Below are 16,192 nucleotides of genomic sequence, written 5' to 3'. Positions count from 1 at the left end.
CTTTAAAAAAAAAAAAAGCCAAAAACAGGAACCCAGACACCCTTCATGGATGAAATGGTTAAATTATGTTATATCCGTGTCATGGATGTACTACTCAGTAAATAAAGAGAAACTGCTGATATATGTAACAACCTGTATCAATCTCCTGAGAATTATGCTGAGTGGAAAAAAAAAAAAAAAAAAACATTTTTCCATTGGATGGAAATGGATTCCATTTATGTACCATTCTTGAAATGACAAACTAGAAATGGGGAATAGATTAGTGGTTGCCAAGTGTTAAGGAGTGGGCAAGGGTGGGAAGGAAATGTGTGTGGCTATTCAAGTTCCACGTTAGATAGAAACATTTTGAATCTTGACTATATCAAAGTCAATAATCTGGCTGGATATTGTACTATAGTTTTGCATTAGATTACCAGTGTGAGAAACTGGGTAACATAAAATCTCTACTATTTCTTACAACTGCATGTGAAGCTACAATTGTCTCAAGGTAAATTTAATTAAAACACACCTCCATGTGTTTTAATTAAAACACACAGTCCTCAACTTGGGGGCACACTCTGTCTCTCCAGTTGCAATCCCTAAAACACTGAATAAACACTTTTGATTGTTTTACAAACAAAACTAAAAAAACAAAAACAAAAACCAAGCATATGCACAGTCCTGCTTCCAATGTACCTACATTCTACAGGAATATAAACAGATCATGAACAAATATATACAGAACCAGACAGCACTCGATGCTATGAAGGAGAATAAGGGGAAGGGTAATGAGACTGCGAATGGAAAAGGAGTTAGTACACTGGAGAGGGGTCACAGGGTATACTTGGTAAAACACTATCATGAAAAGGACACTAATATAGTCAACCAATTTCAGGTTATAAACAAAGATTTCAAAAGCAGAAACGAAGAATCAACAAATTGTCTTTTACAGCATTCTTTCCCCATTCTAATCTAACTTGTGCACTGTACAAATCTTTTAAGGGATTAGTTTATAATACAGTACGATCCTTTCTCACATGTTTTTAACAGTTGTTTATCATTTATGATATCAACCCCACTTCAGTGAAACATTCAAGTAAGGTCTTCCAAGACTGCTGTCATCACCCTTTTATGGGAGGGAAACTGAAGTACAAAGAACATAAGGAATTCACCTGCCTAGTTAACCAGCTGGGAAGCCAGAACTGAAGGGGTCTTGAGTATTTTGTTTACATCCCTAAATTATTAGTAATCACATTCCACCTTGTATTCAAATAATTTTCATTTGGACTGCCCTCCCCCACTGAAACTGTAAAGTACTATAGGAGGAACCTATAAAAATGCCTTCTATACGTATGTATGTATACATGTTACAGACACACACACACGAAGAAAACCTGGAAAATGGATTGTTTTCTACTACTATGAAAATTAACATTAAAGAATGACCATCTTACAGAATCTGAAGATAATGGCTTCAAGTAGAATGGAACAAGCTACCTTGAATTTCTCCCTGAGGATCTTTGTAATACCACTTCTGCATTGCTTCGTGCATCAATGGAATTGAGACTCCCTTAGCTCTGTGCTCTTGCAGTTTTGATGCCAGTCTCTCATCATCTAGTGCACTGTCTTGGAGATAAGCCACCATCTTCTCAGCTTGCTAACAGGATTAAAAAAAGGATTAAGGAAACAAATGATCCCAAATTAATACTTGTACATGTAACAAAAATGTCTACCTTTTATGAATGACTTGATCTATGAAAGGTACTACTGTGCAAGAAACACAGCAGGCAACCATGACTTCTTCCAACAGGTCATGAAATATATACTGTCCCCATTTTATGGAGGGGAAAACTAAGGCTCAGAGAGGCCAAATCTTGCTCAAAGTCTCAAAATTATTAAGCAAACCAAACAGATTAAAACACAAACTGGTATGGATCAAAGGCCAGGCTTCTAATCAACACACTAATAAGATTACTATTTAATAAGCCATTGGTCAGTCCTGAAGCATATAAACTAAACCTATAAAAACATAGGTGTTAATACAATAAAGATCCAATTAATCAATTACAAATATAATCTTTTACAATTCTACTAAGACATCGCCCTACTTCCTCTCTTCAAGCATTTCCTGCCACCAACAACCACTCCATCTCAAAGAAAGAGAAATTCTTCTATAGAAAATAAGCTACCATTTACTTCACATATAACAAAGTTATATCTAATCCTAGGGAAATCTAGAGACATGAATAAAATGCTAATATCCTGAGTTTAACTATTTTCCCAGTTACACTTCAGGCAAAAATACAGAAGACGCTATGCCCATGCACAGCTGCTTGTATTTGCCATTTTTGGCATTCCATTAATTTCCAAAAAGAAAAAAGAAAAGCAAACAGCTAAGGGCAACCTCAGAAGAGAAAAAATAACCTGACACAATGACTACTACATAGCAGAAACTTATAAGCATGAAATGATTTGAAAGACAATTACTCATACAAAAAAATACCAGATTTACAAACAACTTTTCCAGTACATAAAATCTAGCGCACAGAAGTTCTATTTCTGAAGATTCATTTAATGCTTTCCAATTTTTATGGTAGTTTGGGAGGAGAAAAAAATAATGACACAATTTTTACCTGCTCCAAATGCTTGAGACCCTCTTCATCATCTGGCTCTGTGGAAACACTGCCCATACCAGGAGCACCTACGACCGGCGTTTCAACTGGCCGGAGGGCAGGACTAGGATTGGGAACAGGCGGTGGAAGTATGAGAAGAGGAGAGGCTGTATCTGAAGGAATCTGTGACAGGGGCTGCTGGACATCAGAAACCATTTCTAAAGGAAAAAAACACAGAAACATGAAAACCTTTTAAACTAGAGATTCTTATGAAGAATGTATCCTCTAATTAGGCTGCTCGCTAAATGGGCTCAACAGAAATGTGAATGTGTCAGGGACACTGCAGCTACTTCTTATGGAAAATTATAGTTATTTCTCCCTACAATGACAGAAGTACCTTTACAGGATGACAAAACATAGGATTAAAAGGGATCTAGAAGGTCCTTCTACAGTGCCTGTCTGTGTCACTAGAGCATCTACTAGTTGTACGTCTCCCTCTTGAAAGCAAACAGAATTGGTCTAATCCCTTCTTATGTCTCCATATAGCAGACCATTAACAGCACTGCAAATCTTCTCAAAAATGTCGTATTTCATCAATTTTGATTAAACATATCTGCAATGAACTTTGACTAAACACATCTGCAATTATCTTGAATAAATACCTATTTCAGGTGATAATATAATTCAATACATTACAGTCTTTAGAATAATAAAGAGCACTTGGGAGTCTACATGGACAGTGCAGGAAGTTCTTCCCAATAAGAACAGAATTCCTGGGTGGCTCAGAGGTTTAGCGCCTGCCTTCAGCCCAGAGCGTGATCCTGGAGTCCTGGGATTGAGTCCCACATCAGGCTCCCTGCATGGAGCCTGCTTCTCCCTCTGCCTGTCTCTGTCTCTCTTTCATGAAAGAAATAAAATCTTAAAAAAAAAAAAAAAAGAAAAGAACAGACTGCAAAAGAGGTTCTGTGTTGTGTTGGTCTCTATTTCTAGCCTCTCAGTATGCGGGCTCTTAAGAAGGGAAAGGGGATGGGAGTAATTAGATACAACTGCAGTTTCCCCTTTGAAACCTTGTTTGTTCAATTACAGATAGCTTCTCCAAATTCCTGTTCTTCTCAGGAACTCTTTACTTTCTCTGCCAAACTTCTTAAAAGAATAGCCAATACACCACCATCACCCACACCTGCTACACTGTGACTTCCACTTCCACCCTCCAATACAGATTCTCTCCCAAAGAGAAACAGTGCCTCAAAGTCCCCAAATCCAATGCCTTTTCCTAGTCCTCATCATCTGACCTCAGCAGTCCAATCCTAAACCTCCTTCCTTCCTCATAGTCCCTTTAGTCTAGGCCACTCTTGCCTCTGAAGATTTTTCTCTGGCTACTCTTTACTTACCCTCTTAAATAGGAATTTTGCCCTAAGATGACTAACATACATATGTTTTATCCCCTTATAGAATATTAACCTGGAGTTTTAATCCTTAATACGTATCTATGAAGCTTTCTCAAATACACATGTCTGGACTCCATCCTAAAATCTCCTAAGAAAAAGGCCCCAGGCATGCACATCCACAAGAATGAACCACAAGTAATTTGGGGTACACCATAACTGAAAAAACTACATATCAAACAGGTCTCAAAACGGACAAGTCCCACAGTGCCTGAGAGAGATTCAAACACTTGAATCCACTCACTAAGCTTTGTTCTAGACATGAAACACTGCAAAGATATCCTTGGTTTAAACCCTCAAAATATTAGCCTATTAGGGAAAAAGGTAATACACAGATTTTTGTATTATTGCATTGTTCTGTCAGGAATAGTGCTGGTTGTTTAAGAAACAAGAGAAGATCGCTAACCTAGTTTGGGAACTTTGGGTGCGAGAGTTTCAGGGACAGATAACAGTATTTGCTAAGACAAGGAGACAAAAGAGCAAGGCTCACGTCAGGACCTAGTAGGCTGTGAAACTGGGGAACAGAGTACAAAGGAGATAGAGATGGCACTGAAACCACAGAGGCAGGAAGATGTTAAGGCTTGCAGGCCATGGTAAAGGTGTGATTTTTTTTTTTTTTATTGTGACTCAACCAATTACCCCTTTAACATGAAGGATTACAGTGTTATTTTTAAATATGCACAAGAAGAAACAAGGAAGTGAATGTTAAAACTGCCTACTAAAAAAAAAAACTGCCTACTAAGATACATTATCAAGTTAAAATAAAAACAGTAACACTAAAGAAGGGGATATACTTTAAGCTTATTCTCTAGCAAAAGTGGTAGGACTTCCCCAGATTCATCCATGTTCTTTATGGCCTCATTTGGAACAGCAGCAATTTGGTGTGCCTTCGGGACATAGACCCAACCACTATATGAAAAAAAGGAAGGTCACCCGTCTGATGTGGAAATAAAATTATTGCAGAAGGTCCTAAATCCTATCTGCTCAACTAATACGAAGATGGCTATATCTTAACATCCTAGAAAGTGAGATTCCTGAGTTGCACTCTTGATTCTTCTCTTTTGGTGAATTTGGGGAAGGACACATATGTGGGGAGCAGCACATGACTAGCTTTACTGGTAAAATAATCTATTCTAATAATTTACCACTGGGAGTTCTATGAGGCATAAACAGAAACCTATCTTATCAGTGATCACTGGCCTGCCTGAGTAGAATCCTGTTTAAGCTTATCTACTCTCATAAATACATACCATCCCCTCTGCTGGGCACTTTGGTTGGCAGGCTATTTTCCGTCTGACCCTCTTCCTCAGCTTTTTCCGTTTGCTCAGTTTGGGATTCCTCCTTCCTCTCAAATTGCGGTGCTTCCTGAGGCTGATGGTCTGAAGGAGTACCTGGTCTTGCAGATGATGATGAGGTCTGGGATGTTTCCTCACTAGCTTCTGGAACATGAAGCATTCTTAAATTAACTTATGAAACTTTCGGTTTGATAAAAAGAAGGTAAAAGACGACAATGAGCCTTACCAACTCCTACTCTATCTGTCTTCTCTCCCTCTTTCCTATTTGTCTTATCAGGTTCTTTGGCTTCTTCATTATGGCTGCTCTCAGAGTCAGAGCACTCCCCACCTTCCTCCACAGGCCGGAAGTCCATCTCCTGCTCTTCTGGAATTGGCTCTTTCTGTACTTTCTGTATCAAGAAAATGAAGCCAAAGCTCAAAATACATTGAACTTTGGTGGTAGGTCAGTGCCTATTGTGACATTTAAAACAGATTTCTTACCTTTAGAAAGAGGAATGCTCCAGAGGAGTCAAATGTGCCCATCTCTTCTTCAGCGTCCTCTAAGCACCACTCGGGCAAACTATCCCGGTCATCGTCTATGCTTCCACTGCCAGAGCGCACCCTTCGATAACCCCGTTCATCATCCCGATCTCGAAAATCAAACTCAAACCTTCGCCGTCGTTCCATGTGTTCTCGCCAGCCTGCAGAACGAGGGCCATCTGGGATGAGGAGGAGGATACAAAACTTAGAAAAATTTTATGACAGTCTTTGAAAAAGAAAATCGCGAATAGAAAATAAAGAAAACTATGTGCATTTAAATAATCAATTTACTACAGAGAAACTTAAGCAAATTAAATGAAATTCAGAGCTCAGCATACACATGACATCACTAAGTGACAACAGTAGTTATCTTCAGTAAATCCTGAGCCACACAACATACTCTAAAGCTTTGAAAAATCAATTTAAAACAAATCACTTTTAAAAAGCACTTTATGCAAAGTATACATTTTGGATAAGCTTTAGATATCTGACTGAAATGCCGATTTGCCGTTTACATGGCAGACTCCTAGCCCAGGCTTATACCACTGGATATCATGGGCTCAAGTCCATGCCTTCCCTCTGGCAGGCTTTAACACATTTCTTTCTTCTCCTGAAAATATCGGTTTTTTTTTTTTTTTTTTTTTAAGATTTTATTTACTTATTCATGAGAGACACTGAGAGAGGCAGAGACACAGGCAGAGGGAGAAGCAGGCTCCTCAAAGGCAGCCCAATGTGGGACTCGATCCCCGGACCCAGGATAATGCCCTGAGCTAAAGGCAGATGCTCAACAGCTGAGCCACCCAGGAATTCCAAAAATATCATTCTTGATGTATAAGAACAACTCCCGTGTCAATTCCTAATATCAAATTCATCATGCCTACTTGCTAGTGCCGAGATCCCATTTGTAATTGATTCCCAAGAAAAAGGCATGGAATTACAGCACTGACAGATATCACAGATTTTATACAGCCCACTATCCTAATTCTACAGTTTAAGAAACAAAAACTCTGACAGAAGTTAACTTGCATAATAGCAAGGCAGAACTAGAATCTAATTTTGCATCCTCTGCTACTTTTTCCACAATAGCATCCACAATTTACTCTCATCTCTTAACTCTCCCTAGGGAATTTTTATTTCTGTATAGCATCCCCAGGGACATTCCTAAATCCACCCTAGTATACGGTTTATTACATCTACTTTTCAAAAGGAAAAAGACTGCCTAAGAATAAAAGATGCCAGTTATGGTATTTTTTAAGAAAAAAGTCATTTATATCTGATAAACATAAGTCTGAGTGTCTTAAAAGGAGAGGTAGGTTTTAACCTATTAAAATTTTCTATTTTTGACTGCTTTCTCTGTAGGAGATACACGAAAGAAAAGCCAAAGTTCAATGTTCTTACTACTATACTAAGGCCCAATTTGCTAAAACCAGCAATCTGAAAATCAAACTGAAAATGAGAAGGCAAAACACTAAAATGCCCAGTAGAGGTAGTTACTTATAAATCATTCACAAAAAAAGCTAAGAAAACATAATTCCCATACTCCTCCTCATCCTTTACTTACTTATAACTATTACACTTCTATGAAAACTAAAGAACTTTATATCCAGATTGCTTAAATGCAAACCTCGAATCATTATTCAAAGGAAGTATTCATGATCAACTGTTGAATTCCAAAGTACTCTCTCTATTACTATCATTTCTAAACTGTCTGTTAAGTATGCACCATGATAGGAATCTATCCTTCTAGGCATCTGGCTCATGTTTTCCTCTTACTGAGTTTCTTAAGTTCAGCTCCCAGAGTGGATGCTTTGCTGTCCTTAATAGTCCCATCTCCCTTAATATCCAGTTTTGAGTCCTACTTAAACCAAATGTAGCAGATAAGACACATCCCCAGCTTATGAAGACTAACCACTGCTTTTTAAGGTCTTACAATACCAAAATAAAAGTCTGCTACAATTTTTATAATATAAAAAATAGTAAAAAAAAAAAAAATCACTGAACTTTTTTTTTAGATTATTTTTATTTTTTATTTTTTTTAATTCATGAGACAGAGAGAGAAAGAGAGAGATAGAGACACAAAGAAGCAGGCTCCCCACAGGAAGCCTTATGTGGGACTCGTTCCCAGGATTCCGGGATCACGCCCTGAGGCGAAGGCAGACGCTCAACCACCGAGCCACTCCAGGCATCCCAAATCACTAAACTTTTAATCAAATCATAGAAGAATAAATATAATCTAAGATATGCTAAGGGTAATTTATAACAACCGATATAATCAGACTTAACTTTGAATATGCTGGTTTGAAAAAGCAGATAGTATTCTTTTTTAAAAATGCTTATTTCCAGTGTTTTTTTAGCCCCATATATCATACACCTCACCCTTTTAAAAATGTACCACTAAAAAATTGGGGGAAATTGTTAAGTTAATGACAAATAAATTGGACATGGAAATCGAGTATCAGGGAGAAAGATTTAAGAAAAAGACAATATATATCTAAAATCTACGTTGTTGGGGTGAAGAGGGTCAGTGGTAGAAAATACACTAAAATTTTACTTTGTTTAACTAACTCCCTTTAATAGAATCGGCATCAGACACTTGGGCTCACAAACACTGTTGGTCTTCCAAAACATTCACCTTGTTTGTTTTTGATCCGCTGGAATTTCTCTTCTCGCTCAGTCCAGACCCTGTCCATTCTTTCACTGAATGCTTGTTGGGAACATAGTCTACAAACCCTTTTGCTTACAGGCAAGCTCAGCACAAAATGCCGTGATGCCTTGAAGAGAACTATAACATCTGGTTGCCCAGCACACAGACTCATGAGAATTGCCTAGATAACTGTGATGTAAACAATGCCCACTCATGACAGAAAACTCACCCAAGAGGCAACCATGAGGAGTTGGGGTAAAAGCATCAAAACTCTATCCAAAGATTAACTTCACCATGTTTCTACCTATCCATAACTACCTAAAGCACTCTGAGTGCTTGTTACAATGTTTACTCAGACTGAGACTAGTGATTTTGCTAATAACTTGATTTTCTTTTTTTTTAAACATTTTATTTATTTATTTATTTATTCATGAGAGACACAGAGACAGAGGCAGAGACATAGGCAGAGGGAGAAGCAGGCTCCACGCAAGGAGCCCGACATGGGACTCGATCCCGGATTCCGGGATCAGGACCTGAGCCAAAGGCAGACGCTCAACCTCTGAGCTATCCAGGCGTCCCAATAACTTGATTTTAAAATGTACATGAAGGGCAGCCCCGGTGGTGCAGCGGTTTAGCGCCGCCTGCCACCTGGGGTGTGATCCTGGAGACCCAGGATCGAGTCCCACGTCAGGCTTCCTGCTTGGAGCCCACTTCTGAACCCTCTGCCTGTGTCTCTGCCTCTCTCTCTCTGAATAAATAAATCTTTAAAGAAAAATAAATAAGTAAAATAAAATGTACATGAAAACAGTTTAATTATGATTTCTTCTACAAAAGTGAGCTGCTCTGGCATATGGCTGACAGCTAAAATAATGAAATTCATAAGGCAAATATACACTCTTTGTGCGTTTCAGTTCTGCATGACCCCACAATTCAAACTACAGTGGCATCTGATTATCATGAGGCATAGAATCAGCACTTTGGTAGGGGATGAACTTTGACACAAAGCACCAGTGTCTTCAATTACGAGCATATCTAATGTCAGGGAAGAACAGTTTGAGGCATTCTTAAGAGTCAAACAGAAGAACTTACAAAACCACTAATCACTACTATTCTCTCTCCTTTCTCTAAAGTTAGGACAAAAGAATGAACTTGTGATTATGTTTCTGACCTAGGTTTAGAGTTTATCCTTCAAATAAGCATAAATCACTTTCTTAGGATAAAAAAAAATTTTTTTTTGAAAAAATACATCTTTTATTATACAGGAAAAATACCAATTTTAGGAAGAGCACATATTTTTAATGAACACATAATTACACATTTTAAGTTTTAAAGCATGCTGGTAAAAATACAAAGATTAAATGTTAGATAAAACCAAAGGAGACCCTCTCACATTTTTGCAGTTAAAGGCAGGTGCTTCCCATTAAACTACACTATTTGCTCCAGAAAAATAAAAATGATTTTCATCAACTGAAGAGACTTGGGGAATTTTCATGCTGAAGTATTTTTTGTAGTGATAAGACTAAGTGTAATGACATAAATAATTCAGTCCTCTCTCTCTCTCTTTTTTTTTTTTTCTTTCTAGTTCATCTTTTCTGCTTCCTTGGTACACAATCTCCACCAAATACTCCCTTATTTTGGTCTCCGCACTCCCTTGGCAGGAGCCTTACCAGGGCTATGGGGACGCCACCTCTCTCCATCCCGTCTCGGTCCAGCTAGTCTCCAACCTCCATCTTCATCTTCTCCGTTTTGTTCTTCTCTAAAAATACGCCAGTTTTCACTTTCTGATCGTATAAACTCATGCTTTCTTCCCACCGATGTTGGTCCACCTTCCTCAAAATTTGGTCTCCCTGTAATGAAAATAAGGAAACATGTGCCTCAGCCAATAAGGATTCTGAAAACAGACTGGACGGCTGAGATCACACTTTTGTGCAGATGTACCTGCTCAGGCAGTATTGAGCAACAGAGCTGCAGACATATGCATCCAGTATTAGACATATTTCTTAGAGTACAACAGTCACAGACCGGACAATTATTTTTTAAACAAATACATGCACCAAAAACGGGGGGTGCAATGAAACGTGAACCAACCTACCTTACCAGCACATACTGCTTTTTCAAAAGTCATACAAGATTTTTAATTATATGATGTATTTTAATTTATTTAATCAACTTCTACTAGCAATTCTACCCAAATAGGACATCTGTAAAATTCAACCTACCTTTTAGCCAAAAAAAAAAAAAAAAAACTCAAAAGTAGACAGTATGAACTATAATTTTTCATTTTCATTTACTCTAACATCTATTACATAATAAGCATACAACAAATTGCTTCTGAACAGAATGCAAAGCTATGTGTAACCTAATGCCAGTCAAGAGTTCCATTAAGAAAGAGAGCCTGGTATACCAAGTAAATTAAATTGGTACTTTCAAAGAACAAGATAATTCCAAACTGTGCAAATTCTCTCTTTAGTCATCATCCCACATGTGCTTACATAATTCATAACAGATTATATAAAATCTCACATTAAATTAGTTGAAAATCCAAAACATACACTGATATCTTCCATTTATAACAATTAAAAAGTTACATGTACATCAGTGATAACCTCAATTCTTTTCACTAAACCACCATGAAAATGAAAGAAAGTTGTACAGTTACATCTGAAAATGAGGGAATTCTCATTTCTGGTCATCCTCTTATATTTCATTTCACATGTATTAAGATTCAATATCCTGTTTATCCAAACAGTTATATTAGGTTGTTACCACATATTATTCTCCTGAAGGATAAAATATCTGGAAATTTGCTAGGCAAAATACTACCTGCTTTCTTATTATAGAAGGCAACCTCTAAGCCCCCAACAAGACCTCCCTTCTGACTCCTGCATAATACCCTCGCCTAAAGTGTGAGCTGCACTTGACTTACTCCCAACAAACAGAATACAGCAGAAGCAGTAAGATGTCAGCACCAATATTAAGTTAAAAATTACTGACTTCCATCAGTCTTAGGATGCTCTCTCCAAGACAATCAATTGCCATGTCATGAGGCGGCCCTGTGGAGAAGCTCACATGGCACAGAACTGAGGCCTGCCAACAGCCACATGAGTGAGTATGGAAGTGGATCCAACCCAGTCAAGCCTTCAGATGACTACATCCCTGGCTGACACCTTGACTGCAGCCTTGCAAACTCATGAGACCCAGGTCAGAGCCAAGCAACTATGCTATTCCTTCCTGACTTACAAAAACTGAGATAATGTTTGTTGTTTTCAGCTAAGTTTTGAAGTATCTTGTTACATGGCCACAGATGATAAAACTCATCTAAACAAAACAACGCAAAACACTCAATCATCTGATTTATTCTTCATAACAATCCTCAATATTTGAAGTTATTTTTCCTACTTTTTGGAAAAATACTGAGAAGCAAAAAGATAACATAAAAGAACTGTCTAAATTCACACTATTTAAATGGCATAGACAGGATTCAAATATTCATCTTCTCACTCATTCAACAAATATTTATTGCACATTCAGTGCTAAGTTTTATGAATTCAAATACAGATATATCCCATGTCTGTCTTGGGTTTGGAGGCATCCCAGGTTCCCTTATTCAGAATAAGAAGGGCAACCCATTTTACAAAGTACCACATATATTACATGACTTGATGAAAATTGTAACTGTACTCACAAAAAAAAAAAAAAAAAAACCTTAAAGAAACCCCTAATACAGGGGCACCTGAATGGCTCAGTTGGTTAAGCATCCAAGCACCTGGCTCTTGATTTTGTCTCAGGTCATGTCTCAGAGTCATGAGATTGAGCTGCATCAAGCTCTATGTTCATCGAGGAGTCTACTTGAAATTCTCTCCTCCCTCTCCTTTGGTACCTCCCCACTATGCTCTCCCCGAAAATAAAGAAATAAATCTAAAAAAAAAAATCCCTAATACATAGATAAAATGGAAACATATATAGACAAATGATGGGAAATGGCTTTTAAACCCATATAATCAGTCACAAGCAGTTTGTGCCAGGTACCATGCAATGACTTGGGAATACAGTAGTAATCACATGATGGATGTGCTAGATGAAACACTGACTTTCTTTCACCTACTTTTACACTAAGCCTTTGAAAAACTAATGAACATAGCAAAGCAAGCAAAAGAGCACAAATGGCAAAATGCTTATCAAAAACTGGTCACGGGATCCCTGGGTGGCGCAGCGGTTTGGCGCCTGCCTTTGGCCCAGGGCGCGATCCTGGAGACCCGGGATCGAATCCCACATCAGGCTCCCGGTGCATGGAGCCTGCTTCTCCCTCTGCCTATGTCTCTGCCCCTATCTCTCTCTCTCTCTCTCTCTCTGTGACTATCACAAATAAATAAAAATTAAAAAAAAAAAAAGATTTTAAAAGCTGGTCACTATAATTTTAATTTTTTCTAATAGAGGATACACTGCAAAAAATTAAAAATAAAAGTACTAGTAAACCCTGTTTTAGAAACAGAGCCCTATCTGTTGTTGGCTTTTACCTAACTTTATATTTTTTCATAGTTGCAATCAATATACCTACTATTCTGTAATCTACTCTCCATCTACAGCAAATACTCCTCTCTGATTATACATCTTCCTAATTATGCAAATGGGTACACACCAGGTAGATCTTGCTGCCACAGCATAATCTACTAGATTATTTGACTGGACATTTACTTTATAACCAATTTTTTTGTGAACTATAGATAATGAGGCAAGAAATACCTGCTTTTCTGAACTATGTCTTCTGAAAAAGCTTCAAAGAATGCAATTACTAAGTCAGATGACAGACTTCGTCCACTGCCTTTTTCCCCTCAAAAAAAAAAAGGGTCAAATCAACACACCATTTCACATTATTGATACTAAGTGCTGCTATCCTTTTTTTTTTTTTTTTCTTGCTATCCTTTTTTTAAAAAAAATTTTTACTACTGGGATCCCTGGGTGGCGCAGCGGTTTGGCGCCTGCCTTTGGCCCAGGGCGTGATCCTGGAGACCCAGGATCGAATCCCACGTCAGGCTCCCAGTGCATGGAGCCTGCTTCTCCCTCTGCCTATGTTTCTGCCTCTCTCTCTCTCTCTCTCTCTCTCTCTCTCTGTGACTATCATAAAAAAAAAAAAAAAAAACCTTTACTACTGTAATACTTGTAAAGTGGTACACTAATATGGCTCAGATATGAATTTTTCGTATCAAAGATTTTTCATGTTGTTTACTGACTTTATGTCCCTTTGTGTGGTTTACATTTTTTCCTAAACCGTTTTACCTTTAGACTTGCCAGTCCTACATATATTTTTCCTATTAGTACCTAAGAATAGGAAAAAATTTTAAAACAGTATGGGGCAGGGGCACCTGGCTACCTCAGTTGGAAGAGCATGCAACTCTGGATCTTGGGGTGTAGGTTCAATCCCCACGTTGATATAGAGATTACTTAAAAATAAAAAAAGAAGAATAGGGCAAAAGTAGGGGAAATATAGGAAGAAACAAAATCTGGGTTTTCTACTTCTTGAAAATCATCTTGTAATTTTCAACCTGTACCTACCTCACAATCTTTGAATGACTATGTCATACCTTGTCTCAAAACTAATCTGAACAGGTATCTTAAAGATTAAAGAGGAGCACAGTACTAAATAAAGAATAAAAATCTTGTAGTCACTACACTTGATTTTATTTTTTTAAAGATTTTATTTATTTATTCATGGGGGGGGGGCAGAGACACAGGCAGAGGAGAAGCAGGCCCCATGCAGGAAGCCTGATGTGGGACTCGATCCCAGGACCCCAGGATCACACCCTGGGCTGAAGGCAGGTGCCAAACCACTGAGCCACCCAAGGATCCCCACTACACCTGATTTTAAATTTTGGCTGCAGTTCTGATCTATGCACCTTCACTTTAAAAAAAAAAAAAAAAGACCCAATTCCCAATTTATTATTTTTTTTATTTTTTTTCCAATTCCCAATTTAAAAGTATGTGTTAAGAAGGCTGCCTGAATTTACAGGAACACCAGCCCATTCTAGCTCAAAAATTCTATAACAAAGGAGTTCAAATTTTGTTGCTGAGTGCTTATTTCCTCAACTGCAATATACTTTTTGCTATGTCAAGTATTACATAATTAATAACTTCAATGGAAAGATTAAGGTGACAACTTCTCCAGTAAACTAAGGAAAGCCAGAATAATATAGTTCTGACATGTCAAACATCCCACATGTAAGTGCAAGGTAGGTGGAGTTCCATCTTTGGGAGTCACTGTCATGTGCATAAGAGAAAGGTGAGAGAAATTCAAGAACTTTTAAGTGGACTTCACTCCACTCCTCCTCCTTCCTTTATGAAAACTTATTATTATTGAAGTATAACAATTCTTGCCAAAGAGTACATAAATCACAAATGTACTTTCAAAGAGTTTCAATAAAGCAAATACATCCACATGACTAAGATTTTAAAAAGAAAATATCAGGACAGCCCCGGTGGCTCAGCGGTTTAGCGCCACCTTCAGCAGAGGGCGTGATCCTGGAGACCCAGGATTGAGTCCCACGTCGGGCTCCCTGCATGGAGCCTGCTTCTCCCTCTGCCTGTGTCTCTGCCTCTCTCTCTCTCTCTCTGTCTCTCATAAACAAACAAACAACCCTAAAAATAAATAAATAAAATAAAAAAGAAAATATCGGGCAGCCTGAGTGGCTCAGCGGTTTAGCGCCGCCTTCAGCCTGGGTTGCGATCCTGGAGACCCGGAATCGAGTCCCGCATTGGGCTCCCTGCATGGAGCCTGCTTCTCCCTCTGCCTGTGTCTCTGCCTCTCTCTCTCTTTCATTAATAAATAAAAAAACCTTTAAAATAAATTTAAAAAAAAAGAAAGAAAAAGAAAATATCTGGGGTTCCTTGATGGCTCAGTTGGCCAAGGGTCCAATTCTTGATTTTAGCTCAGGTCTTAATTTCAGGATCATGAGTTCAAGCCCTGCCGCTGGGCTCCACAATGGGCATGGAGCCTACTTAAAATATAAAAAGTTAATAGAAATAGAAATAAAAAAGAAAATATCAGGAGCTTTCAAAAATCTTCATGTCCCTCCAGTCAACCCTTCCCAAAACAAGCACTATTTTTGACTTTCATCTCCAAAGATTAGATTTGCCTGTTGTTTAAACTTTTTTATGCCTGGCTTCTTACAGGAACCATTATGGGAGATTCATCCACATTGTTACAGAGAAGAGCAGCTTGTTCTTTTGCACGACTGTACAGGAACTCATTGTGTAGATAGACCACAATATATGACTCTGCTGCTGACTGAAGTTGTTTTTAGCTTTTTGCTATATGAATTGTGCTATGAGCATTCTTGAATACGAAATTTAGTATATGTTTGTATTTCTGTTGATATATACCTAAAAGTGAAATGGCCAGAGTGAAATGAGGTATATTCAACTTTAGTAAGCACTACTAAATCTTATCCCTGAAAAATGAGTACTAACTTTACCTATTTTTACCTGTTTTACTCAAACCTCTAGCAAACATCAACATGAGTGCTTTCCTCTATGGACAAACACAATTAAAGACGAAGGATTAAAAATAAAGAAGAAACTTATACATGCATCAATCCCCCAGGTCCACAGCCCAGGGACACACATGTAATCAAATAACCTAAAATTTGTCAAATTTCCCTGACAAAATGCATCCATTTATCTCAACTAATCCTTATTACAATC

General features: G+C 38.0%; 1 protein-coding gene across 9 annotated transcripts in view; it reads right to left on the bottom strand.

Annotated features, from left to right (window-relative positions):
• GIGYF2 (GRB10 interacting GYF protein 2) overlaps positions 1-16,192 on the bottom strand; it is a 136,232-nt gene that overhangs the window by 44,436 nt on the left and 75,604 nt on the right. For 5 of the 9 annotated variants that reach the window (XM_077869264.1, XM_077869258.1, XM_077869256.1 and 2 more), the window contains 6 exons: positions 10,162-10,341; positions 5,812-6,029; positions 5,558-5,720; positions 5,287-5,475; positions 2,613-2,809; positions 1,477-1,636 (listed from right to left, as the gene is read on the bottom strand). In XM_077869264.1, coding sequence (XP_077725390.1) covers positions 1,477-1,636; positions 2,613-2,809; positions 5,287-5,475; positions 5,558-5,720; positions 5,812-6,029; positions 10,162-10,341 — 1,107 coding nt within the window. Of the gene's footprint in view, positions 1-1,476; positions 1,637-2,612; positions 2,810-5,286; positions 5,476-5,557; positions 5,721-5,811; positions 6,030-8,482; positions 8,641-10,161; positions 10,342-16,192 lie in introns of those variants that run through there. The other 4 variants (XM_077869259.1, XM_077869260.1, XM_077869263.1 and 1 more) reach the window with 4 other exon arrangements.

This window comes from Canis aureus, chromosome 24 (assembly GCF_053574225.1).
Source record: "Canis aureus isolate CA01 chromosome 24, VMU_Caureus_v.1.0, whole genome shotgun sequence".
Lineage (NCBI taxonomy): Eukaryota > Metazoa > Chordata > Mammalia > Carnivora > Canidae > Canis > Canis aureus.
The sequence above is the reverse complement of the archived record's forward strand: the minus strand, read 5'-3'. Positions and strand labels throughout refer to the sequence as shown.